General features: G+C 56.8%; 2 protein-coding genes across 3 annotated transcripts; one reads left to right on the top strand and one right to left on the bottom strand.

Annotated features, from left to right (window-relative positions):
• Positions 1–63: 63 nt before the first annotated feature.
• Positions 64–21,215, bottom strand: OBSL1 (obscurin like cytoskeletal adaptor 1). The gene is given in 22 exon segments (XM_010360325.2): positions 64–195; positions 875–1,144; positions 1,460–1,496; positions 1,498–1,565; positions 1,888–2,049; positions 2,220–2,376; positions 2,924–3,036; positions 3,840–4,106; positions 5,372–5,644; positions 5,809–6,078; positions 6,703–6,978; positions 7,165–7,452; positions 7,526–7,801; positions 8,564–8,836; positions 11,759–12,031; positions 12,725–12,997; positions 14,884–15,156; positions 16,494–16,790; positions 16,937–17,239; positions 17,382–17,633; positions 17,719–17,988; positions 19,898–21,215. Coding segments are annotated over 22 exon segments (5,691 nt in total). The 5' UTR covers positions 20,910–21,215; the 3' UTR covers positions 64–187.
• INHA (inhibin subunit alpha) lies at positions 21,215–25,367 on the top strand. Of its 2 annotated transcripts, XM_030916948.1 has the most exons (3): positions 21,215–21,888; positions 22,055–22,283; positions 24,342–25,367. In XM_030916948.1, the coding sequence occupies exons 1-3, from the start codon at positions 21,709–21,711 to the stop codon at positions 25,172–25,174; spliced, it is 1,242 nt and encodes a 413-aa protein (XP_030772808.1). In that variant the 5' UTR covers positions 21,215–21,708; the 3' UTR covers positions 25,175–25,367. The 2 variants fall into 2 exon arrangements, with proteins under 2 accessions (XP_030772808.1, XP_010358628.1); XM_010360326.2 differs by having other exon boundaries at positions 21,215–22,283.
• The last annotated feature ends 1,288 nt before the right edge of the window (positions 25,368–26,655 follow it).

The following is a 26,655-nucleotide window of genomic DNA, read 5'->3' as shown; positions in this document are numbered from 1 at the left end:
GCTCACTGCACAGAGGCTCCAGGCAAGGTCTGCCTTCCCACATCACTCAGAGAGGCAAGGAAATGAGCTGTAGCACTTTTATTGTTTCCTGACACCTCTGGTTTCCCTGTCTCTCTACCCCGCCCAGGGTAAGGGCGCACGCCTTCCAAGTTGTCCAAGGGCACCCGCCTGGCCTGGTTCGGTCTTCCTAGTTACCTGCAGAGGAATGACTCCACATGGGGCTGGGGAGAGAGTGGGTACCACCTTCCTCTCCCCTGGCAGAGCCTGGACACCAGTACAGGAAGAGCTGGGCCCTCAGGCTCTGCCCTACCCTTTCTGGGTCTTGGTCAGGGCTGTCTTGGCAGCAGGAAGCTGGGGGTCAGCTAGGGATGGGGCACAGCACAGCACCTGAAGGGAATGCTGGGATTTGGGATAGAAGGTGGGATGTCTCCTAGGTGGAAGAGGAAAGAAAGAGGCTTCTGCCAAGGCTGACATGGAACTTGCTGAGATGGGTAGAGGCAAGCTGGGCAGAGGGCAGGAGGGAGGAGGGACAGGCTGGAGGCAGGCAGTGTTGGGGAAGTGGGGAGGAAAGGAACTGATAGAAACAGGGCTGTTCAAGAGAGACAAACATGGTCCAGTGGCAGGAGAGAGAAGAAGCCTGGCAGGAAGGGGCGTAGAAAGGTAGGAACAGCTGACTAGGAGCAGGTGATCTGAGCCAAGCGGTTCCAGGGCTTTCCAGCCCTGGGTGTGCGCTACCCTTCCCCTCCCCCATCCCCACCTCCAACGTATCCCAGGACCCAGTGCCACCCCAAGTCCTGGAAAGCCAGGTGTGGCTTAACCCATCAGCTCCTAGGCGCCCTCGCCCTCCTGCCTCTGCCCAGTTGACTTTACTCACCCTCTACCAGCAGCCGTGTGTGGGCACTGTCCTGGCCGGCCTGGCAGCAGTAGGTGCCCTGGTCCTCAGGTCGAACGTCATGGATGACCAGGCTGTGGGTGGGGCCGTGGCTGCGCATCTCATACTTATCTCCCGGGCACAGCTCGGCCCCCTCCCGCAACCAGCACACTTGGCCCCCAGAGCGGGACACAGTCACCTCCAGCACCGCCCGGCGGCCCACCAGAACGGTCTTCTCGCGAGGAGGGTGGCGGCACATCTGGAGAGGCAATGCTGGGGATAGGGGGCAGGAGCTTAAGTTAATAGAGACACGCATGGCCCCCAGGAGAAGAGATGCATCTTCCCTCCCAGCAGCCTCCACTCCTGGCCTTAGCCCTCTATGCCACCAGTCCGTTCCCTTGCACCTCAGACCCAAAGTCTCCTCTTCCCGGGGAAACGCGCTGCCCTCTGTGACCCGGCCCAGGACAGCCTCTCGGGGGGAGGGGAAGAGAGAGAGGCAGCGTTCTTGGGGCCAGTCCCAAGTCCGTCAGTCCCATGGCAGGAGAGAGAGGATGTACTCTCTCTGTCGCTCCCGCCCCAGGTGCTTACCCTCCACTTCCAGTAGAGCCAAGGACTGGGCAGGGCCCCGCCTGGAAGCGTACTTCACCGGCGTCTTCGGCGCGCAGCTCGCTAAGCACCAGAATGTGTTTCTTCCCTGGGGGTGAGGGGGTCGCTAGCGAGGCCGGAGCCACCTCTGAGGAGCGCTAGGGACGAAGGTGGGGGCGCAGCAGACCCCTGGGTCGGTTCGGACACCGTTAGTGTAGGCTAGGGTGGGCGGAACCGGGATGCCGAGCGGGAAGACTAGCGGTCCGAGACTCGGGGCTGGGGGCGAGGGAAAGACCGGGGACGAGGCTCAAAGGGCCGTGGGGCGGGGCCCGTCCGAGTCAGGGGCGGGGCTTGTCCCGGTGGGGCGGGATGTGTCCGAGCCTGGGCGGGGGGCCAGCGAGGGGCTCGAGAGGGTAACCAGGAGGCCAGACCTTCCTGTCTGATGCGGACGCGGGCTCCGGGTCTCAGCGGGCGGCCTCCGAGCTCCCAGCGCCCTGTGGTCTCGACCTCCGATACGGTGCACTCGAACGTGGCGCCGTCGCCTTCGCGGGCGGTCACCGACCGCAGCTCGGAGAGCACCGCCACCGTACGTTCTGGGGCGGAGCCCGGGGCGTGAGCGGGGCGGGGCGGAGGGCAGGTACCAGCCACGCCCCCTCCACGCCCCCTTTCTAGAAGCACGCGCTGTCAGCAGTGTCGGGGGAAGACCGCTTCGCAAGTCTAGTGCCCAAAGCAGTGCCCAGCCCCCGCATCACCCCATACCCACCGCGCACGGTCAGGCGGACCGGCCCGACGCGGGCCGTCCCCACCGCGCAGCTGTAGGTCCCGGCGTCCGAGGGGCCGCAGCGCCGCAGCTGGAGAATGCGGCGCGTGCCGAGGGCCTGGAGCCGGAGCCGCGGACTGGGAGTGAGCGCGTTCCCGTCCTAGGGGCGGGAGTTGCAGAGGGTCGGGTCGGGCCCGGCTGGGCACAGGCGACCCCGGCCCTGGCAGGCGGCAGCACCCTCTGTTAATGCCAAGCAGTCTCGAGGCGCGTTTATCCGTGTCTCGTGTTCCCAGGCTGGGGTCGGGCTGTCCCCACGCCTTTGGGGTCGTGCCAGGAGCCTCTTTGAAAAAGTGTCACCTTTTGGGGACCTTAGGGCCGCCAAGGTGCTCGGGAAGCCCAGAGCCAGGTATCGATCACAGGGGACATGGGCACGGATTCTGGAGTTAGGCAAACCTGGATTCAAATATGGGCTCTACCTTTTGTCTGCCCTTGGGTAGGTAATTTGTTCCACTGAGCATCAGTTTCCTCATAGGTATCACAGTGACAAGACCTACCTCCTAGAGTTGTCCTTGGAGTAAGGGATAAAATATAATGCAAATCTTAGCACAGTGCCAGGCACATCCGCTTAAGTATTAGTTGTTTCTGTCTGGTGCATTATTATTGTTGGTGTTATGTTGAAGTAGGCTGGGCTGGGGCTGGGATCTGACCTTCTCCCAGGTAACATCAGCCAAAGCTTGGGAAAGCTCGCACTCGAACATAGCTGTGTCGCCCTCGGTCACCTCTACGTCCTGTGGCCCCTGCACGATGGTCACTGGGACCTCTGGGAGTGGGAGAGGGAGGACAGTGCAGAGGGAGCAGGATGGGGACCCATCTTGTAGGGACAAGGAGGACATACACTTGGGCACAAGGTGTCAGTAGAGGACACTAGTGAGTGGGGGATGAGCTGGGACAAGTGGTCCAAGAAGGATCTGTCAGTGGTGGGGACAGGGGTGGGGGGGGCGGTGGTGGGCAGTGGGTTATGGGCAGGGCCAATGGGTTAGGAGTGGCCAACTGGGAGTCACACTTTAAGGTGGTCAGTGGGGGAGAAGCTGGGGGCCAGAGGGCAATGGGGAAACAAGCAGAGATGCCAGTGGAGTGGTCAGTGGGAACATCCTGGGGCTGGAAGCAAACATGGGGGACACTCAAGCAGAGTTGCTAGTGATGTCACCCTCAGGCAGTCAGTGGATTTGAGGGACTGGAGTGGTCACAGGGCCCACACTTAGGCAGGCAGAGGGAGCCATGGCAGGCAGTGTAGCCAGTAGGGTCACAGTTAAGAGTGGTCAGTGGGGTGGTGTGCAGGCGGGCAGACAGCAGTGACCACAATGGCATAGGCATGCTCACAGTAGCAGAGTCAGTGGTTGGCTGAGCCTGGGGCAGTCAGGGGCCATACTCAGGCAGAGGAGTCTCTGGGGCCACACACGGCCTAAGAGTCAGGGGGGGTCACACTCTGGCAGGGATGTCAATGAGGGCCACACTGAGACAGGCATGGTCAATGGGGGTCACACAAGTCGGGGATCAGTATTCATGCCTGGGGTTAGTAGGGCCACACAGGTCAGCAGGCAGGCTGTGGTCCTGGAGCCACACCTCTCACAACGAGTCTGGCTGCGCAGCGCAGGGAATCCACCGTGAAGGAGATGCAGCCTGAGTCGGCCAGGCCCAGGCCTTTGAGTACCAATTGGTGACTGTGGCCCTCTGAGTGGATGTGACACTTGGGCCCTGGATGCAGCCGGACTCCACCCCGGGCCCACTCCCCGGTCACACCTTCCTGGGACAGCTCCAGCTGGAAGGTGGCGCTGCCTCCCTCACTGACGGTCACGTCCTCCAGAGGCCGCAGCACCCTCAGCTGCCTCGCTGGCCAGGGGAGATGGAGAAAGGGAGGATGAGGCCTCCAGCTCTGGGCAGGGACTGCAGTCGATCCTCATCCCTTGGCCCTACCTAAACCTCCCAACACCCAACCTAAGTTCCTGACCAAAAAAGTTCAGAACCAGTGTGCAGGAAGAAAGGGGCACAGCGGACAGACTTGGCAGGGGGAGGGCTATATTAGGGTTAGGAGATGAGGGCACAGGAAGGGGGAGAAGTGTAGTTAGGGGGTCATGGAGTCTGGGTGAGGGGTACTGTGACACTTGAAGGAGCACGGAATTTGGAGTCAGACACACTAGAATAGAACCTCGCTCTACCACATAGTTTGTGTGCTGTGTGATCTTTGGCAAATGGCCTGACATCTCTGGGCCCCAGTTGCCCCAGCTGTACAAGGTGAATAGCACTGGGACACAGGTTTATTGTGATGATTTCTTGAATGAAATAAGTTAGAACAGATGTGTCACCAATGACACCCATTCACCAATCTCTGTGTAAGAATTTTCATCTCAGTTAATGTTCCCAGAGACACTTGAGACAGGGATCAACCCCATTTTAAAAATTTGAGACAGGGTCTTGCTGTCACCCAGGCTGGAATGCCATGGCATGATCATAGCTCACTACAGCCTCAAACGCACGGGTTCAAGCAATCCTTCCACCTCAGCCTCCCTAGTAACTACCATGCCTGGCTAATTTTTATTTTTTTTGTAGAGACGGGTTCTTGCTATGTTGCCCAGGATGGCCTCAAACTACTGGCCTCAAGGGATCCTCCTGCCTTGGTCTCCCAAAGTGTTAGGATTACAGGCGTGAGCCACTGCACCTGGTCTCAGCCCCGTTTTTAAGGAGACTTGGCTCAGAGAGGTTAACTTGCATGAGGTCACACAGGAAAGAGAGGGCTCCAGCTTTGGGTAGGACGTGTAGGGTGCTGTTTGCCAGTCATCCCTGCTACTTAAGTGGGTATGTGTATCCCTAGAATACATGATTGAAGGATGCCCACAGCAAGTCTTTCTGGAGAATATTTGTGTTTATAGCAAAGCCAACTTGGAAATATGCAATGGAATGCAAAATCCACATGGACTTCTAAGGTAAATAAAAAATACTAGAAAAAGAAAAGTTTTGCTTTGGGCAGGCTGCTGCTGGGACGGCCATGGGTGACTTTTCTCAGCGGTGAGGGGCACTTTGGTGGGGGCCTGAGGGACTCCAGGACAGCCAGAAAAGGCTGGGGTGGGTAATGCATTAAGAGAGGACAGGGCACTCACGCCTCACGCTGAGCCTGGCCAGGGTGCGATCGTGGTGACTCTCGCAGCCGTAGGTGCCCTGGTCAGCTAGTACGACACCATGGATGTAGAGGCGGTGGATGTGCCCATCCTGGCCCATGGACAGGCGAGAGTCGTGGGGCAGGGGCTGCCCACCTCGTACCCAGCGCACAGCCCCCGCTGCACCCACTCGGCCTGTCTCCACTTCGAGACACACATCCTGGCCTTCCTCTGCCCGCACGTCCTGCAACCGCCGTAGGAACAGCAGCTCTGTCTCTGGTGGGGAAGAAGGAGGAGGCCATGGAGCCTGGTGGGGTTGGAGGCTGGCCCCTTGTTCCAACCCACTGGTCTGTCCCTAGGTAGATGGGCAAGGCTGCTGGGGTCCGAGTTGGGAGTACAGGCACAGGACACAGAGCATCTCATCCTCATCAGGACCTAACCTCGAACATGGAGCCGGGCACTTGTGGTCGTGCTCCCTGCCCGCACAGTCACGGTCCCCGCATCGCCCAGTTGGCAGCCTCGCAAGGTTAAGATGCGGCTTGAACCATTCTGGGCCATATCCACCTGGGGCCCTGGAGTGACGACGACCCCATTGCGCAGCCAGGTGACATCGGCATCTGGTGGGGAGACTTTACACCGGAACGTGGCATCATCGCCCTCGTGGACAGTGAGTGGTGTCAGCTCCGAGACCAGCTTCACCGGCAGTGGCTCTGAGGGGCACGGTCAGGCAGTGAGCTGGGCTGGGTCTTTTCTCCTCTCTCCTTTTCATCCCCTTCTCAGGGTACAGGCCCTCATCCCCAGTCATTTAACAAACCTTCCGTGAGGACCTACCATGTATCGACCACACGAGTGGCCCAAAGGACAAGATGCCAGCTCCCTGCCAATTCTTTTAGTCAGTTCCTCGCAATCCTAGCCTAGCACCCCACCTCGGTGATGCACTAATAATATCATTTACCAGGGACCCTATTTACAGCATTTACTTGTCACAACAGGCCTGTAAGACAAGCACTATCCCCTCTTTTCAGAACTGGGGCTCACACAGGTTGAACAACTTTGCCAATGTCACACAGCTACTGGGGCACAAAATCCAGGCTGGAACCTGGGTGGGTGGACTCCAGAACCCCTGCTTTTAACCACCAGTCTATGCTTTTAACCCTCTCACATGAGGGTTTCTGGAAAGGGGAGCCCTGAGCCCCTATCCAAGTGATGGTTATGCACACCCTGGTTGGAGCCAGAGGCAGCAAAGCAGGGATGGAGGGGTAAGGGGGCCCTAGAGTATACCAGGTGGTCCTTGGGGTGCCAGAGCCCACAGGGTTTGAGGGGTACACTGTTACCTTCCACGCTGACAAGAAAGATGCGGCTGTCCTGGGGCGCGTCACACAGGTACTCCCCAGCATCCCCACTTCGTGCCCCCTGCACCCGCAGCAACTGCCTGGCCCCGGCCTGCTCCAGCTGCACCCGCCCCTGGCTTGCCAGTCGCTCCCCGTCCTTGTACCAGCGCACAGGGCCCCCTGGCCCGGAAAGGTGCACCACCAGCTCTAGGTCCCCGCCTGGGGTGCTCCGAACCCTCGTCTGGGCTGCCTCGGGAGCTACCACCCGCACAGGGGGCTCTGTGGAGTCAGAGCTGGAGGTCACTGGGAGGGAGAGGCTCAGGGCTTTGAGGAGGGCAGGGGGAGGCATGATGGGGAGGGTACTAAGAGAAGCGGGGCCAGGGATGGGCAGGACATGCTGGAAAAGCAGGAATCCTACAGGGTTTGGGGTGCCACTCTCAGGCTTAGTGCCGAGGCTGTACTCACCAGCCACCTGGACAGTGAAGCTGAGGCTCGGGGCTCCTGGGGCTGCTCCCGACTGGCAGGTGTAGAGCCCTGCATGGGCTAGGCCTGCAGCCTGGATGCAGAGGACTCGGCGGGGGCCCTCGGCATGGAGCTCTAAGCCCTCACCCTCCTGCACAGGCCTCCCATTGTGGCTCCAGACCACAGGGGCGCCAGCCCGGGACAGTTCACAGCTCAGCACCACTGGCTCCCCCAGGGCCACACACAGCGGACTTGGGGTTGTCTCTGGAGCAAGGAACTGCACTGGGGGCTCTGGACAAGAGAGGAGGGTGTCAGCGCATGCTTGCCCTTGCCTCCCTGCCCTGGGTTGGCCAGGAGCACTCACCAGCCAGGATGACATTGAAGGTGATGGCCTCATCCCGGGTCTCACACACATACTCCCCGGCGTCCTCAGGCTGGGCATGGGGCAGGGTCAGGGTGCGGGTGGGCCCCTCAGCACCCAGCTGCAGGGCATCTGATGCCTCCACTTCCAGCCCATCCTTGTACCAGCGCACCTGAGACCCAGCTGGGGCCACCTCACAGCGCAGCTCCACACGCCCTGGAGCCCCAAAATGCAGATCCAGGGAGCGGGCTGCTGGGTGCACAATCCTCTCTGGTGGGGCTGGTGGGTGGTCAGAGAGAGGGGTACATGGGCTTGGCCAGCAGGCCTCTCCTGCCTCACCCACCAGATCCTCAGCCCTCCCCACTGGCAGCCCAGCTCTTGAGAACGGTGCCAGCTGCAGTCCGTGGAGCAGCTGCTGTGTGCCAGGCACTGTCCTAAGAACCCTGTGTTTTTCAGTCAGTTACTCTGACCACCCCCAAGAGGTGCACAGCTGCTGGCTGCACTTCACAGCTGAGGACCTGAGGCCTTTTTAGAAGAAACTGACTTGCCTAAGGTCACACAGACAGAAAGAGGCGGATCTAGACTCACACCCAGATCTACACAGCTCACTCCATACCAACCCCCACTTCCTATCCCCTTTCCCTGCCTTGCCTCTGATGCACTCGTTACCACCTGACAAACCATGCCTTATTTTTTGTCTGTTCACCCTCACTAGAGTGTAAGCTCTGTGAAGACAGGAGGTTTAGTCTTATTGGTTCACTACTGTATCCCCAGCATCTAGAACAGTGCCAAGCACATAGTAGTTGCTCAATGAGTATTAAATGAATGGATGAATGAACAAATGGTTCTAATTGCTGGGCACCCTCCCACCAGGCCTCTGGTGCTGACCTGATGTGGCTAAGCAGGATTCTGATGGCCGAACACGAGGAAGGTGGATAAGGGGAAGGCTGGGGATGGGGTGGGGGAAGTGGGGCTAGGTGGGTGTCTGTCCCTTAGCCCCCTACCTCTCTACCTCCTCTGTGTGCTGCAGAGACGGCCCACCTGTGACAGTGACAGTGAAGAAGGCCGAGTCATCTCCAGCGTCGCATACAAACTCCCCCCCGTCCTCAGGCTGGGCAGCAGGTAGCACCAGGCGGCAGCGTGGCCCATCCCTCTCCAGCACCAGGGCCTCGCTCTCCTCCACTTCCAGCCCATCCTTGTACCAGCGCACAGGGGCATCCTCCCGAGACAGCTCACACATCAGCACCACACACTCCAAGGTCACGGCGATCAAGGTCACCTCATCACGGGGATATATGATCCGTACTGGAGGTTCTGCAGGGTGGGGACAACCACAGCCTGTCACAAGCTCACCGTCAGCCTCTCTGGAGCCATTTGGCAGCATGAAGTCCCCATCACCCACATGATAATGAGAATAATAAGTAAAATAATAATAATAAGAAGCAATAATGGGTCCACAGTTTGTTCTCTGAAATCCCTGGGGCCAGAGGTGTTACAGAATCCAGAATGCTTTGGATTCCAGAAATGATGCATTTCTCATCTATCACATACCTTCCTCAGCCCCCATGGGGCCCCCCCCCTTCATCAGTCACGTTAACGTGTCTATGGTGTGACACATATTACATTCACCCTAAGCAGGATATATTGAAAGATACAGAATCTTACAGATACAAGAATACATCTATAAGACACTCATATCTTATACCTAATAGCTATAGCGATATTCACCCTCGGCAGGATAATTAAAGCACAGAAATAACTTCAGAGCAATCAAGCTCAGGTTTTACTGAAATGACTTGTAATACAAAACTTACAAAAAGCCTTTCAATTTTGAGAGTTTTGGAATTTTGGAACTATGGATAAGAGATGGTGGATCTGCAATAGCAAACATTGATATGATGCTTCCTAAGGTCCAGGAACAGTCCCAAGCACTTGAAACATTTAACTGTCACGGCAATCCTAAGAGGAAGGTAGTGTTTTATCCCCATTTTCCATATAAGGGACTGGGCACAGAGTGATTATACAACTTCCTTAAGGTCACACTGGCTACACCCACTCTGGGGCAGGAGGAAGAAATACCCTCTGTTAAAGGGAGGCTCAGACCCCACAGGTAGTGGCAGGAATTCCAAGCCAAGGCTTGCAGGAACTCAATAATGCTTTTTGCATTCAACGTCTGTCTGAGAGTTCCCCAGGGGTGCTAAACGCTGATTCTGAGAGCTCATCTCCAAGTTCTGGTCACTCCTCTGCAGAAAGGGAACCATGTCAATATTAGAGGTGACCAGTGCATGGAGCCCAGGGCTGCCCACACCCCCGCTGCCCCCAGGTTCCCCCAGAATCTTCAAGTTTCAGGGAGACTAGTGCTCCATTAGCCTCTAGCCCCCTGGTGGCTGGGCTGAGGAACTGCTAGCTTCCCAGTCGGTGGGGGGCCAGGGTTGGGGGGTGTTTTATAGGGACACTCATGGGCCGGGGTAACCACAAGCTCCCCACTCAGCACCCCCGCCTCCATGGAGATTCCTGCATTGAGCCACACAACCTGCCTCCCCCATGGGCTTTCTTGCTCTAAGGGTCTGGGGGATGTACGCTGGTCCTCTGGGGCCAAGCAAGGCCAGGAGAGACCAGAATGCAGCTGCCTGAGGGGCGGGGAAGGTGATGAGGGCAGTGGAGTGAGGACAGGGATCAGTGAGGGGACCAGGGTGGCCACCCAGCCCCAGGACCTCAGCTTGGTGTCAGACTTGATTTGCTCTGGCCTAGAGCAGAGGTGGTGTTTGTGTGAACTTCCCTGTGAAGAGACTGATGTTTTGTGGGGAGCCTGGTGTTTTGTGGGGAGCCTGAGCGTGGGCTGGAGTTTGTGTGTCTGTGGCCATTATGTCTGGCCATGGCTAAGTGGGAGAGGGTGAAGGTGATTACTACAGGGCAGAATGTGTGCAGAAGGCCTCTTAGGCATTGTGGGCTTGTGTGTGCAGGGTGCACGAGCTGGGGTGCAGGGAGTGGGGGGCCCTAAACAGCTCAGCATGGAGCATGACTTTCAGGGCAGGGCTAAGGGAGGACAGGACTATAGCCACAGTAGGATGGGGGCTCCAATGCAGCCACTGGGGTCTGTGCCACCCAGAGCTGCCTAGCCCTATGGACCCCCAACCCCAGACACACACACTGGGCTGGATGCTGTGAGCTGTCACCCCGAAGTCTCCAGCACTGAACCTCCGTCACTTCCACAGTTGTCCTGTGCTTCTCCTGCTTTGAATATTCTCCCCCAACCTCCTGCCCACACCCCACCCCACTTAGCTCCAGTATCAGCTTTGAAAGCACTTGCTGTCGCCAGGCCAGGGTGGTGGCTCCCAGCCCAGGGACCCTCGACAACCCATGCTGTAAGATCCTGGAAGGCGTCTGGCTTTCCTGCCAGGCTGTGCACTCCTGGAGGGAAGCAGCTGTGTCTGCGCGCTGTTGGCTCCTGTGTGTGGAAGGGCAACTTTCTCCGAGGCCCTCCCTGACCCTTCTGCTCTGCACTCTTGAGCCCTCTGCCCTTGGCCCTCACAGTACTTATCACCAGGTGTCACTGTACATTTATTTGCATGTTTATTGGTTTAACACAGGGGTCGCAAACTCAAATGCCCACAGGGGCCAGGTTAGGTTAGTGGCTGAAGCAGTCTGGGGAAAGGCAAAAAGCAATGGCAGGGAGGTGGGACAGAGGAATGTGGGCCCCAAACTATGGGGGCAGCTGCTACTCAGTGCCAGCTGTTCGTCGCCATGGGGGGAAGCGGGACCAGAGCCGCCGGGTCTTCGGCTTTTTCAAGAGGACGCATAACTCCGGATTGTTATTTGAACTGTCCTGACTTTGGTAAGACTCTGCAGACCAAACAAAGCACATGTGTGGAATGCACAGGGCCCCAGGACTGCCCGTTTGCGACCCCTGGTAAACAGCTGTCTCCTCACCTAGCCTGGCAGCTCTCTCAGAATAGGGACCGTGTTTGCATTACTCACCTGCTACTCCCAGTGCCTGATCCAGGGAAAGTGCTCAGTAAATGAGCTGTGGAACAGAGCTAGGCCTGGCCTTGGGCAAGGGAGAGGGGCTCATTTCCTTGAATAGGGACCCTGGGCTCATCTCAGCAAGAACCTTGGCACATGCACCTGCAGCCCACACCTCCCTCCTCCCCAGGGTGCTAGCTGGGGCCATGTGGCCAGCTCCTCCAGGGCTCAGGGCTGTCTCTGTGACCCCAGGGAGCTGGGCTGGGCCCACACCTGTGACGGTGAGAGTGAAGGAGGCTGACTCATCGTCGATTTCACACAAGTACTCGCCGGAGTCCTCGAGCTGGACAGCAGGCAGCACCAGGCGGCGGACAGTGTCTTCCTTCTGCAGGAGCAGCGCGGGGCTCTCCACCACCTCCTCTCCATCCTTGGTCCAGCGCACCTCCGCCCAGGGCCGGCATAGCTCACAGGTCAGCACCACACGCTCCAGGCGCACCGCTGCCACATACACCTTGCCGCTGGGATACACGATCCATGAGGACACGTCTGGAGGACAGGGACAGCCACTGCCGGGCATGAGGGGTGGGCCAGGTGTGCCCTGTCGCCCTCCCTGATCCAGTTGTGTCCCCTAACCCTGGAAAGTAGGCCATGTGTTGAAGAGGGACCTCCCAGAGACTGCATCTCACAGCAGCTAACAGTTACTCACAGCTAGAGACAAATGAATACAGCTGTCACAAAAGCACGCAGACTTTATGCTGCACAGGAGCTGCACAGCGGGGACCACGGGGTCAGCCTCGGCTGTAGAAGCACTCCACATTCTCTGGGTTGGGACAGAGATGGTATGAAGGGTGGAACTGAGGAGAGGAGGGTTGGGTCCCCAGATGGAGCTGGGGGTCTCCTCCTCCAAGAATTTTTGGCCCCTCTAGTGCCTGAGACCACCTGCCCTAGACTCTGCCCTACCCTGCAATAAACTCACTGTCCCCAAAGATTTCCCTTGGTACAGGTTTTTAGAAGAACAGAGAAAGCAGGGCTTCCTTAGCCAAGACTGATGTGCTTATGACAACACGTTTCCTGAGTGTGACTAGACCATAGCTTGAGGAGAAAGGGAGGAGGTCTGATCTGCCAGCAGGAGGGCAGCAGGGGCGGGGAACAGTGGCCCAGGAGTGAAGGTGTGGCAGCTGCCCCAGCAGGAGCAGGGGCACCTTCCCCTGTGCCTCTGAGGCCCACCTGGCCCCCCACCTGTGATGGTGACGGTGAAGTAGGCACGCTCATCTCCAGCAACACACTGAAACTCGCCCCCATCTGAGGGCTGGGTGGCGGGCAGCACCAGGCGGCGATGGGGCCCTTCATTCTCCAGCACCACGAAGTCACTCTCCTCCACCTCCTGCCCGTCCTTGTACCAACACACAGGGGCGTCCTCTCGGTCCACCTCACAGGCCAGCATGACACACTCGGAGGTTATGGCATGAACGAACACATGCTCTCGGGGTTCCACGATGTGCACGGGGGGATCTGGGTGGGGAGCAGAGATGGCATCGCACAGACACCCCCGCACAATGAGTCCAAACTAGCTGTGTGGCCAGGAGACACTGTTTCTGCACAGGAGGACGCTGGGGGAGGGCTAAGGCCCTGCTGTGTAGGGACTCAGGGACAATGACAAGGAATGCTGAGGGCATGGCAGGTAAGGCATGGCAGGAGATCATGTGGCACCAGAGTGCTCTGTGGGTCCCCAAAGGATCAAAGGTGCTGGAGTGAGTACATGGAGAGAAGGAGGCACAGAGAGTTCACAGAGTGGCAGCCACCATTTGTCTAGGCTGAAGGGAGGTCACTGTCACAAGTCACATCAGGGCCATGCTTACTGCCTCTATTACAAGACCCCAGGGCAGGCAGGAGGTCAAGGATGATCCAACAAGTGGCAACAGTGAGACAGCCACTCTCCAGGTAGTGGGTGCCCTGTCACTGGGTGCATTCGGGCAGGGCCCCAGTGTGGCCCCTGGCAATAGTGTGGAAAACAGGACTTCCACTCAGTGAGATGAGTGGGATCTGTGCTTCCCAAGCTGCTCTCTCAGAGAGTCTGCACTTGTTAAGAGAGGATCTTCAGGCTCCACCCTGGATATTGGGGCTCTGGACAGTCCAGGGATTTATAAACAGCTTCCAGGAGCTTCCTAAAGCAGCCAGCCTATGGACTGCCTTGTGAGAACCATGGGGCGACTGCACTCAATACTTCTGTTTGACTCTATCTGAGGCAGCAGGAATAGAACAATCCTGTGTGTGTCTCCAAGCTATGGTGTGACAGAGGTCACAAAATCTCTTACAACCTCTGTTTCTTTGCCTGTGAACTGGAGATATATTGCAGTTGATGAGGAGATATATCCTCATCTAGTTGTGAGGATTAAATGAAACAGTGTATACTGAAAATACTTAGCATAACGCTTGGCTCAGAGTAAGCGCCAAAAAGTGTTCGCTCCCATCTCTCCTCCCCTTAAGTGCATTTTGTTCCGCCACCCAACCCAGCAGAGGCTATGTGGACAGCGAGACAGTGTTAGTGTATCAGGGGTTTAGGAGGCAAAGGCATGCTGTGCATGGTGCACGCTTATAACCCCAGCTGCTCAGGAGGCTGAGGAAGGAGGATCGTTTGAGCACAGGAGTTCAAGGCCAGCCTGGGCAACAGTGAGACCCTCATCTGAAAGAAAGAAAGAAAGAGAGATAGATAGATAGAGAGAGAGAGAGAGAGAGAGAGAGAGAGAGGGAGGGAGGGAGGCAGGGAGGGAGGGAGGAAGGAGAAGGAAGAAAGGAAGGAAGGAAGGAAGGAAGGAAGGACAGGAAGGAAGGAAGGAAGTAATTAGGAAGGACGGAAGAACGTCCTTCCTTACTTCCTCCCTCCTCCCTCAAACCCTCCGAAGCAATACAGAACCAACGCAAAAAGAAAGAAAGAAAGAAAGAAGAGAGCCAGGCATGGTGGCGCACACCTATAATCCCAGCATTTTGGGAGGCTGAGGCAAGCAGATCATTTGAGGTCAGGGGTTCGAGACCGGCCTAACCAACATAGTGAAACCCTGTCTCTACCGAATAATAAAAAAATTAGCTGGGTGTGGTGGCACGCACCTGTAGTCCCAGTTACTTGGGAGGCTGAGGTGGGAGAATCGCTTTAACTCAGTAGGCGGAGGCTGCAATGAGCTGAGATCGCACCACTGCCCTCCAGCCAGGGCAACAGAGTGAGACCCTGTCTCAAAAAAAAAAAAAAAAAAAGCAGCAAATGCAGAGTTATCTGAAACATGTCCCCTGGGCCACTGGGCTTTCCCTGTAAAGGACTCCCCCAAGTGGGCAGCAGACCAGAGGGCATGGCTTATGCAGCCCCACAATTGGCTGCAGGAGCCCAGGCTGGCGTGGTTCCTGACCTTGGACAGTGACACCGAAGAAGGCCGAGACCCCTTCTGTCCTGCACTCAAACTCGCCACTGTCCTGGACTTTGGCCTCAGGCAGGATCAGACGGTGTTTGCGCCCATCCATCTTCACCATCAGCAACTCGCTCTCCTCCACTTTCTGCCCATCCTTGTACCAGGTCGCCGGGAAGTCTACCCTTGAGAGCTCACAGGTCAGCACCACCCGGTCTGAGGTTGTGAAGGTCAATGACACCTTGTCCTGGGGGCTCAGGATATGCACCGGGCTCTCTGTGTGGGGAGAAGCACAGATAAGCACCCCTCCCTACGGTGCATGGGCTCAGTGTTGGATGTATCAGAGGGAACCACTGCTGTTGTTGGGGTTTTTAAAAATAGGCTTAGGCTTACACACCAACCTTTAAGAGCAGTGCTTTGGCTGTGGGTAAGAATTCCTAGGGAGCCTGCTAAAAATGCAGAATTCTTGGACTCCCAAGCATGCAGGGGCCAGGAAATCTGCATTATAAACCAGCCCTCCAGGTGGTTCTGATGTCAGTGAGCAGGGTGCCCATTTTGGAAATGCTGCTCTGGTTGCTGGTCAGGTCTCACCTGGCCCTCCGCCTGCGATGCTGACAGCGAATCACCCCAAGACCCGGCACATGGGTGCCAACAGATTCCTTGATTGGTCTTACAAACTCCAGCAATGGTGACATGGCACATGCTAGCGTGATCTCTGAACTTTCAGCGCCCCACCTCCAGCTGTCCTTCTCAGGGATGCTTTGTTCCCCTCCTTCCCCCTTTCAACAGGTGGCACAGTGTGATCAGGAGCCAGACTGCTTGGGTTCATAATTCAGCACCTGTGCTCATTAGCTCCATAATTTGAGCAAGTCACTTAACCTCTCTGTGCTTGTTTCCCCAGCTGTAAAATGGGAATGTCAAAAGAACCTATCTTAAGTTTGAGACAAGCCTGGCCAGCATGGTGAAACCCTGTCTCTACTAAAATACAAAAATAAGCCAGGCATGGTGGTCTACGTCTGTAGTCCCAGCTACTCAGGAGGCTGAGGCAGGAGAATCGCTTGAATCCACAAGGTGGAAGGTGCAGTGAGCTGAGATTGCGCCATTGCACTCCAGCCTGGGCGACAGAATGAGACTCCATCTCAGAACAAACAAACAAACACGAAACAAAACAAAACAGAAAACCCTATCTTGCAGGACCATTGAGAAGACTGTGTTAATATATGTAAGGTGATTAGGACTGTGCCTGGCAGGTAGAAAGTTGCAGTGACAGTGTCAGCAATTAGACAACTTAGCAGGAGGCGGTCAGGGACTAGCAGCCAGAGTCTGTGTCTTTCAAATGAGATGACCAATGTGACAGAATTCTGTAAACCACAAAGCACTCCAGAGAATTGGGATATAATGCTGACATATATCAAGATAACAATGCCCTGGATGTTGCATGTAAGTTGAAATTGGCCTTCCAGACCTCTGAGCCCTCAACTTGAGCCCATCATGGATGCTCCTTGCTCTCCTGGCCCCGATACAAGAAATGGGACCAACACTTGCCTCGTTTTGCCAACAGGACTTCTGTGTCTTGACCCTCTCTGCCCACTTAGGTCCCCACTGGCACCAACCTTGGATTGTGAGGGCAGCTGAGTCCTGCACACCAGGGCAGCTGAAGCCAACCAGGGCACCACTGTCCTGGTGCTTGACGGCATGCAGGATGAGTCTGTGCTGCAGGCCCTTCTGCTCCATACGGTACCGCAGGGCCCCAGGTTCCACTTGGCCCTCTGGCTCATTACTCTTGAGCTCTTCCCCATTAAGGAACCAGGTACCCTGGATGATGGTGGAGAGATCGAGGGAGAAGACGGCATCTTCCCCGTCGTATACCTGCACATCCTCCAGACCTGCCACCAGGCGAGCTGTGGGCACTGAGACAGGGACAGAGTGCAGCTGTCAGAACTAGAAGGGGTGGCAGAGGGCAGAGGCTGGCAGATGGCAGGCCTGTGAGAGGACCAGCACTGAGGGCTGGGGAAGGGAGGAGAAGTGATGGGCGGGTCTGGCAGGACCAACTCACCAAGGTGAGCAGAACCATGGAACACCACGTGAGGACTACGGCCATGTCCGCTGACTGTGCAGATGCGGAAGCGGTAGTCACCCTCGGAGGGCACACAGTCGCCCGGCACCTCCACGGCCCCGGCTTTCTCGATGCTGAAGCACTGAATCCAGTCTTCAGAGCCCACCTCCTGCCGCTCCAGCCGGTAGATGAATGGGGTCTCGGGAGCTGGATCGGGAGGCTTCCAGGTCAGCAGGACTGTGTTCCTGTGGCCCTTGAACATCTCTGCTGATACCGGGGGTCCTGGGGGACTGTGCTTGACACCTGAGACCAAGGCAGGGATGTGTTTCGGCCTTGCTCGGGCCTCCACAGCCCTTCCACCTTAAATCTACTTCACCAACCCAACTGTGGCATCTGGCCAACCTTTTGCCCTGCCCTGCCTGTCCAGAGGCCTTCCTGCCCTCACATTTGACTCTGAGCAGCGTAGTGGTACGGGAGTTGCCCAGGCTAAAGGTAACCTCGCCAGCATCTTCTCGGGTGATCCCTGGAAGGACCAGGGCATGCATGTGGCCTGAGCTGCTCTGGCAGATGACCGGCAGCTCCTCCCCATCACGGCTCCAGCGTCCCTCAACTCCGGCCTCTAGAGTTTCTACCAGCAGCACCGCGTTCTCTCCTTCCAGGACGTCGAGCTTCCGGGGCAGGCGCTTCAGGATGGGCCCTGAGATGCGGATGGGAATCCATCAGCCTGGAATCTGAGCACCTGCCTGCCTCCACCTCAGCCTCTTCCCCATAGGCCAGCTGACCTTTGACTGTGACGTTGGCCACGGTGCGCACCCGGCCCCGCATCTCGCACAGGTAGACACCATCATCGTCTGCCTTCAGCCTGTGGATGATGAGGCGCCGGACAGTGCCCTCTTCGATCTGCTCATACTTGCGGCAGGGCAGCAGCCGCTGGTCCTCACGGAACCAGGCCGTGGGGATGCGGGAGTTGGGTACTTTACACTCCAGCACAGCAATCCCGTGCTCACAGCCCTCCACATCCTGCAGGGGCCGTGTGAATCGGAGGCGGGGCTCTGTGGAGAGGGGAGAGACAAGAGAGGGCTCTGGAGAAGGGCCAGACTAGGAGTAGGACGCCTCAAAGCGCATTAGCTCATGCTGTGTGCTCTTCATGCAGAGCCAGCGGGCACTGTGGAATCACAGAAAACTACCAGAAGGGAAGTGGTGGTTTCTAAGATGACCTAAGTTCTCATCCAGCCCTGACACTAGCCACATCACCTCGAGCAAGTCCATTTCAATGCTTCTGGGCCTCAGTCTCCTTACTTGTAAAATGGGGAAAGGGAGAAAAGGGGTTGGATCAGATTGATGATTTCCAAACTGTTCTCTGGGGTCCTCTAGGCCCTAGATTGGTGATTTCCAAACTGTTCCCTGGGCCCCCCGCCCCAGGCATTTCACATATTCCACAAGGGTCTGAGTAGAATTTAAAGTATTTTAACCCTTTTCTTTTTTTCTTTTCTTTTTTTTTGAGATGGAGTCTCGCTCTGTTGCCCTGGCTGGAGTGTAGTGGCGCAATCTTGGCTCACTGCAACCTCTACCTCCCAGGTTCAAGCAGTTCTGGTGCCTCAGCCTCTCAAGCAGCTGGGATTACAGGCACGTGCCACCACGCCCGGCTAATTATTTTGTATTTTTAGTAGAAAAAGGGTTTCGCCATGTTGGCCAGGCTGTTCTTGAACTCCTGACCTCAGGTGATCCTCCTGCCTCAGCCTCCCAAAGTGCTGGGATTACAGGAGTGAGCCACCTCGCCTGGCTATTTTAACCCCTTTCAAAAGTGTATTTCAAAAAAAAAAAAAAAAAAAAGAAAGAAAGAAAACAGGATGTTGGAAACTAGAGAATTAACTGGGGCTGCTGCAGAAGCAAGTTTCAGTGTGTGTGTATGCAACTCTGGGAAGCTCCTCCAGCCTCCCCTCGGGGCTTTTCTTTCCTGATGGAGGTCCAGATCAGCACCAGCCTGACAAATCTGTGCGCACTGAACTGTACCAGTGAGGCCACCACCGCAGCCCAGGGGCCATATGCTTGACTGCATGCCAGGCAGGACTCAGGAGAATTTACCAACTTTTTTTTCCTCCAAGAGAAAAATCTGGACAATAACTAGTGAAGGTAAAATCCTTTGCGTTGTGATGAAATCCTATTATGGGGAGCGTTACCTAATGGTGAGTTTGGGATGTGCTTTTTTTTTTTCCCTTTGAATTTTCTGTTTATGAGAATGTAAGCGTTTATTGGATATTGTTGGTGATCCAACATTTAAATATAAACCTTCTCTCTTTCACCTTCCTCTTCTTGCAAACGTGGGGAGCAGTTTAATCAAAGAACAGTAAAAACACGCAGGACATTTGTCCTCCCTCGTCTAGCTTTCTACTGAATCACTTGTTTCTCAAGGTGACAGATGCAGCCAGGCTGTCCCCACAGGGTTCAGAGCCTGGACTCATGAATGCAGTCTTCACTTCAAATGCCTGTATTCAATAAAATAGCCTCCTTATTCTCACTGATGCTTTAGAAGTACCTGTTACACATGCAGACTTAGCAATTTAGGCCCACAAAATACTCCTTTATCTGTCTCATATATGGGGACTCTGGTTGTGAATTCAGTTGGGGAAGGAGAAGTAAAATAACAAAGACGTTGAAAACCACTAGGGGAGAAGAGTTCTACGGCCCTCCGGGTTTGTACATCAATCACTCCTTAGTGGTGTTCCACCACCTGCTTCGGAATCTTTTGGGGAGTTTGCTAAGAAGTTCCTGAATACCCAGGAGACCTACTAAATGCGAATCCCTGGAGAGCGGGAGGCGGGCGGGTTTGGTATTTTAATATTGCCGCGGACCTCCTCTCCTCCAGTCTTCGGGGCAGCGCTGGGCACCGAGGAGGGCTGGTGTTCGGAGGGCCTCGAAGGACACGAGAGGCCATTCCCCAGGCCCCGGGCGCCGCCGTACCTTTCACGTGCAGCTGCACCGCGCTGAGCGTCTGGCCCGCCGAGTTGCGCGCGGCGCAGACGTAGAGCCCACGGTCCTTGGCCTGGCAGTAGAGCACCTTGAGCACGAAGCCGCCGTCGCGGTCGCGGTACATGAGGCGGCGGCGGTCCGGGAGCAGCGGGCGGCCCTCCCAGTGCCATTCGATCTCGGGCTCGGGCTTGCCCATCACGTAGCAGCGGAACTTGGCGTGCTTGCCCTCATTCACCCAGAAAGTCTTAGGCGCGCACTTGAGCGGCTCCACCACGGGCGCTGGGGCCTCGTCGGGGTCCGAGGGCGGGCTCTCGGGGGGCTGGTGCACCTGGAGCAGCGCCCCCGCCTGTGCGTGGCCGTGTGCGTTGCGGGCGTGGCACACGTAGACGCCGGAGTCCGGCAGCCGAGCCGCCAGGATGCGCAGCGCCAGGCTCGCGCCGGGGCCCTCCTCGGCGCGGCCGGGCTCGAGCGCGAAGTGGCTGCTGTCCCACACTTCGTCCAGGGCCATCCCGTCCTTCTCCCAGTACAGCGTGGGCTCAGGGAGGCCCCCCGCCCGGCACGTCAGCACCACCTCCGCCCCCCGTAGCACCCACTGGGATCGGGGCCCCGTGAGGAAGACCGGGGCGCCCTCCCCGGACCCCGGCGATGGCAGCGGGCGCTCGGCGGGCTGCGGCTCGGGCTCGGAGGCCGGTGGCTCCAGCACGGTGACGGCGGCCGCCGCGTAGGCCTCGCCGGCCGCGTTGCGGGCGCGGCACACGTAGACCCCGGCGTCAGTAGGCAGTGCGGTGCTCAGCAGCAGGCCGTGCTCCGCGCCGTCCGCCAGGAAACTCAGGCGTTCCGAGGCCGCCAGCTGCTGCCCGCCCTTCTCCCACACCACTACCGGTGGCGGCTCCCCCAGCACCACGCACTTGAGTTCCGCCTCGGCGCCACTTACCACCCGCACGGGCCGCGGGAAGCGCAGGAAGCACGGGGGGCTCCCCTGGTCCCCTGAGCTCGCCTTCATCGCGGCTGTCTCAGACCGCCTGCAGCGGCCAACGGGGAGGGTGGGCGGAGGGCGAGCCGAGGCCGGGGGCGGCGGGGCCGGGGCGCGGCTGGGGACCAGGCGCGGGGACCCGCGAAGGTCTCCCGGGCCTCCCGCTCCCGGCTCGCCTCCTTACCCTCGGCCCCAAGCTGCAGTTCTGCGGCGGCGGCGGCGATTACCAGGCCGAAGCCTGGCGCTCAGGGGGCAGTCCTTCCTGTTTGCCTCTCCAGCGAGGGGCCCCGCAGCCTCTCCTGCCCGCTGCCTGGCTTCCTGCTCTTGGGAGCCTCTCTTCCCAGCCCCCTCCCACAGCTTGGGCCTCTTCCCCCGCCTCCCTCCCACCTCCAGCCGCCAGGTCCCTAGCCACCCGCCAGGCTTGGGCCTGAGTGGCAGAGGCGCCTGCAGCTGCCAATCCCAAAAATATTCTCTGATGACACAGCTGGAGGACAAGAGCCCAGACTGGCTCCACTGGGCTAAGTATAGAGCAGGCAGGACCACCTGCCCCCGGCCCTAGCCCCGGTTCTAGCCCCGGCTCCAGCCCTTCCCCCAAGGGCTGGCCGGCCCAGCAGCTGCTTATTCAAAGGGGCCGCAGAAGGTCTGAGGGGTGGTGCACTGTGTCTCCCTGACAAATGACACTTTCCGGGACTGGCCGGCTGCAGCTCCCAGGCTCCTCCTGTCCCACCTGATGTAAACCTCTGGATGTGTGTGTGTGTGTGTGTGTGAGAGAGAGAGAGAGAGAGAGAGAGTGTGTGTGTGTGTGTGTGTGTGTAGGAGGAGGGGTTGTATGTTTGCTTGTGTGAGGTCGCTTGGGGCGAAATCCTCCCCAGCCCCTCCCCCACGTCCCTGGCGGGAGTGGGAGATAAGGCTCATGGCCACAGACATCTGCGTCAGAGATAGGAGGTCTCAATGCCACGGGCAGGGGCAACTCGGACTGTGGGGCGTGGAAAGGACTGGAGAAGACTGGGTGAGAAGGGTAGAAGAGGGTGGGTGTGGGATGGGAAGGGGAGAGTGGAGCGGCCCTGGGCAGACCCTGGCAGAAAGGGCACGGGGGAGGGTGTGGGTTCCCCGCTAGCAGGGCCAGGTGAGCTATGGTGCTGCCCCTACTGCTCTTCTTGCTGCTGGCCCCACAGGGTGATCACAGCTGCCAAGGGCCGGAGCTGGCCCGGGAGCTTGTTCTGGCCAAGGTGAGGGCCCTGTTCCTGGATGCCTTGGGGTCCCCTGTGGTGACCAGGGAAGGTGGGGACCCTGGAGTCAGGCGACTGCCCCGAAGACATGCCCTGGGGGGCTTCACACGCAGGGGCTCTGAGCCCGAGGAGGAGGAGGAGGATGTCTCCCAGGCCATCCTTTTCCCAGCCACAGGTAACGAAGGTGGGGGAACTGGCAGGGTGACTTTGAGAAGCAGCAAGGCACAGCATGGGTTTGCGGGCCAGGTGGACCTGGGTTTGAATCCTAGCCCTACCACTCAGTGGCTTTGCAACAATAGGCCAGTTATTAAACCTTCTTATGCCTCTATCTCCCAATCTGTAAAATGCGCGATAACGCCAACCTCTCAGGATTAAGTGAGAGGCTGTACCTAGAGTGCATGGCAGGTGGGAGGCATTTGGGAGGTATGCGCTGGGAGACCAGGGGTCTCTAGAGATGGAGATGTCTGGGCTTGGGCCCCTTCCTGCCACCTTTCCTCCTATCTCTGCCTCTGCTCGCTGCTCCAGACCCTGTTTCTTTACTCCCAGGTAGCTGAGACTGAGAAGCTCTCAGAGATACAGGCAAAAGATTAGTTGGGAAACTTTTCTGGAAAACTAGTCTATCTTCTCTTGAGTTCCTGTCTTGACATATGTGTGTCCCCTTGTTCCACTGACTGAATGGATAAGCTCTCCTCTGGGTGGGCTTTCTTGTCATCTGGTCCACCTTTCTCTTAGAGAGGACCCCTGCCTCCCTCACTTCAGTCCGTTAGCAGCACAGTGGGGAGAAGGATGGCTTTGGGATCAGGCAAAATTCCAGCCTGGCCACTTAGTCATTGAACGTCATTTCACCTCTCTAAGCCTCAATTTCCTTACCTGCAAAATGGACCAATTGTGACTAGATAATGAAAGAAGCCATGTAGCAGTATAGTTCCACTTGCCAGTCCATCAATGGGTGCTGCTCCAGGATGATTAGTATAGTCTATGAGTGTGTCAGTGTGAGGATGCCAACTACACATTCTTGAAAGGACTCCTCTCTGTTCTGAGTTACAGCCCTCCTCCTCTTCCCCCTCCTCCTTGTTCTCCATTTTCTTCCTTCCCACTCGCCTTTCCCTCCTCCTCCTCCTCCTCCTTCTTTTTTTTTTTTTTTTTGATGTAAACCTGTCTTTTAAAAATGGAATTATTTTAAAGAATTTATTATACAATATTCCTGACATGCCAAAGAAATAAAGAGTAATATGGGCCAGGCGCGGTGGCTCACACCTGTAATCCCAGCACTTTGGGAGGCCAAGGTGGGAGGATCACAAGGTCAGGAGATCGAGACTATCCTGGCTAACATGGTGAAACCCCATCTCCACTAAAAATACAAAAAATTAGCCAGGCATAGTGGCACCAGCTACTTGGGAGGCTGAGGCAGGAGAATTGCTTGAACCTGGGAGGCAGAGCGGGAGGCGGAGGTTGCAGTGAGCCGAGATGGCGCCACTGCACTCCAGCCTGGGCGACAGAGCTAGACTCCATCTCAAAAGAAAAAAAAAAAAAGTAATATGGCTGGGTGTGATAGCTCACGCCTATAATCCCAGCACTTTGGAAGGCGAAGGCAGGTAGATTGCTTGAGCTCAGGAGTTTGAGATCAGCCTGGGCAACATAGTGAGACCCTGTCTCTAAAAAAAACACGAAAGTTAGCTGGGTGTGGTGGCACACGCCTGTGGTCTCTTAGGAGGCTGAGGTGGGAGGATTGCTTGAGCCAAGGAAGTAGAGGCTACAGTGAGCAGTGATCATGCCACTGCACTCCAGCCTGGGTGACAGAGTAAGACTCTGTCTCAAAAAAAAAAAAAAAAGTAACATAACAACCATCCATGTAGACACCACTCAGGATACTGTTTAACACTGTCTGGTGAGTAAGCATTGAAGTCTAATGCCAATTCTTAGTGCTGGTGAAGTGGAGAGAGACAGGGCCTCTTACACACTGCTGATGGGCATGTTAATTGGTAAAACCACTCAGAGAGAAGTTGGCAATGTCTTCTATTTTTTAAAGTCCTTTCATGATGAAATTTAAATATGGGGAGCCTACAGAAGCTCTCCCAAAACTCAGGAGAGTCCCCACATCCTGGAGGGCATAGAGCAGAGTGCAGCCTATCATTGGCTCATGACTGGCGGCCACATCCCTTCTGCAGAAGAGGAGGGGTGCCAGGCCCTGCCAGTCAGGGCTGCCCTCTCCCTTTTCTTCTGTCTCCTGCAGGTGCCAGCTGTGAGGACAAGCCAACTGCCGGAGGGCTGGCCCAGGAGGCTGAGGAGGGCCTCTTTACATACATGTTCCGGCCATCCCAGCACACACGCAGCCGCCAAGTGACTTCAGCCCAGCTGTGGTTCCACACTGGGCTGGACAGGCAGGGCACAGCAGCCTCCAATAGCTCTGAGCCCCTGCTAGGCCTGCTGGCACTGTCACCGGCAGGACCCGTGGCTGTGCCCATGTCTTTGGGCCATGCCCCCCCTCGCTGGGCCGTGCTGCACCTGGCCACCTCCGCTTTCTCTCTGCTGACCCACCCCGTCCTGGTGCTGCTGCTGCGCTGTCCCGTCTGTACCTGCTCAGCCCAGCCTGAGGCCACGCCCTTCCTGGTGGCCCACACTCGGACCAGACCACCCAGTGGAGGGGAGAGAGCCCGACGCTCAACTCCCCCGATGTCTTGGCCTTGGTCTCCTTCTGCTCTGCGCCTGCTGCAGAGGCCTCCGGAGGAACCAGCTGCCCACGCCAACTGCCACAGAGTAGCACTGAACATCTCCTTCCAGGAGCTGGGCTGGGAACGGTGGATCGTGTACCCTCCCAGTTTTATCTTCCACTACTGCCATGGTGGTTGTGGGCTGCACATCCCACCAAACCTGCCCCTTCCGGTCCCTGGGGCTCCCCCTACCCCAGCCCAGCCCCCTTCCTTGCTGCCAGGGGCCCAGCCCTGCTGTGCTGCTCTCCCAGGGACCATGAGGCCTCTACGTGTCCGCACCACCTCGGATGGAGGTTACTCTTTCAAGTATGAGATAGTGCCCAACCTTCTCACACAACACTGTGCTTGTATCTAAGGGGTCTAAGGGGGGCGGGTCTTCCTTCTTAATCCCATGGCTGGTGGCCAAGCCCCCACCATCATCAGCTGGGAGGAAAGGCAGAGTTGGGAAATAGATGGCTTCCATTCCTCCCTCCTTTCACTTCTCTGCCTATGGGTTACCCTCCCCATCCCACTTCTGTCTCAATAAAGAACACAGTGCATACAACTTGGCATACGTTCTCCAGCTTCTCCGATATGGAGTTGGGCCCCCAGGAGCATGGGACTGTGAGATCCCAGGTCACTCAGCCGCACTTGACCTTGGAGACATGAAATTCAAGAGCTATAACTGGATGTGTATCGGTCGGGAATCTACAATGCTTGGGGATGGCACAATAGTGCTCCAAGCTCCTTGGAGAGCCACCCTGGAGACAGAGCTGGACTCATGCAAGCTGAACCAGACATGTCAATCAGGGTGCCTTCCCTGCACACCTAAGGTAGACTGCTGCACTCACGTGCCCACATCCAAGGCAGCCATTAGTCCCCTCCCCTGACATTCTTTGCCCCAGCTGATGGGCATTTAGCCCAAGGTCAGGTGATTTGTAGCCTGGTCAGAGATTGTGACCTTTGGAGCCACACTGAGACAATTGTCCAGAGTTGGCCAGATCTTGGAGTCACTTGGGAAACTTGGGTGGGATGTAAGGGAGAGATACATGTGTTGGCAGCATCAGAAAGAAATTAACAAGGGCAAAGAGGTGGTGTTGTGTTAAGGTCAGATCACCTGACCAAAAGACCTGAGGATTTCGGTTTGCCGAGGGCCCTTCTTTGAATCCATCACTGACTCTTGCTGTAGACTTGAGGCCTCCTGCACTAGGATTCCAGTTCATGAACTCTTTGGCTCCGTTGATGTCCCCTGTACATCTTTATATAATCCCTTAACTCAGCCCTTAGCATCAGAAGTGTGGAAAGACTGAGGCTATTGCCAGAAAATAGAAAAGTTCTTTTGTGAATTTGCGCGTGCAGGGCACGGTGCAAAACAGTACTTTCCTTTTTTCATTGCGTTTCCTATCAGTCCATTCTGTCTCCGGATTTGGGCATTGGGAAACCTCTCTCCTCTGGCCTTCCTCCCTGCTTTTTTCACTGTCCTCGTTATCCCCTGGGTCTTGTTATCCTTGTGCTCCACCCCAGGGTCCCTGCTCTCAGTCGCTGGTTCCATCCAGTCTCTAACAGGTGTGTGTGTGTGTGTGTGTGCCCGCGCGTGCTTAGGGGGAGGGCTGGGATGTTCAGGTCCATCAGACTGGAACTTGAGAACACTTTCTAATATTGACTGCACAACTACAGTGTGTATTTATCCAACCAGAGTCTTTTACTGGTCAAAGACTCCCTTCTACCAGCCTGGCTTGATGGAGTGGAAGGGTAAGCGCCTGCTCCAGTGAGCGGTATGGTGGGAAAGAATCACAGTTACACCAACACCCCTCCCCCACTGGAGCTAACCTGAATGAGCCACTGTTCCCTGTAGCG

Source organism: Rhinopithecus roxellana, chromosome 14 (assembly GCF_007565055.1).
Source record: "Rhinopithecus roxellana isolate Shanxi Qingling chromosome 14, ASM756505v1, whole genome shotgun sequence".
Taxonomy (NCBI): domain Eukaryota; kingdom Metazoa; phylum Chordata; class Mammalia; order Primates; family Cercopithecidae; genus Rhinopithecus; species Rhinopithecus roxellana.
The sequence above is the reverse complement of the archived record's forward strand: the minus strand, read 5'-3'. Positions and strand labels throughout refer to the sequence as shown.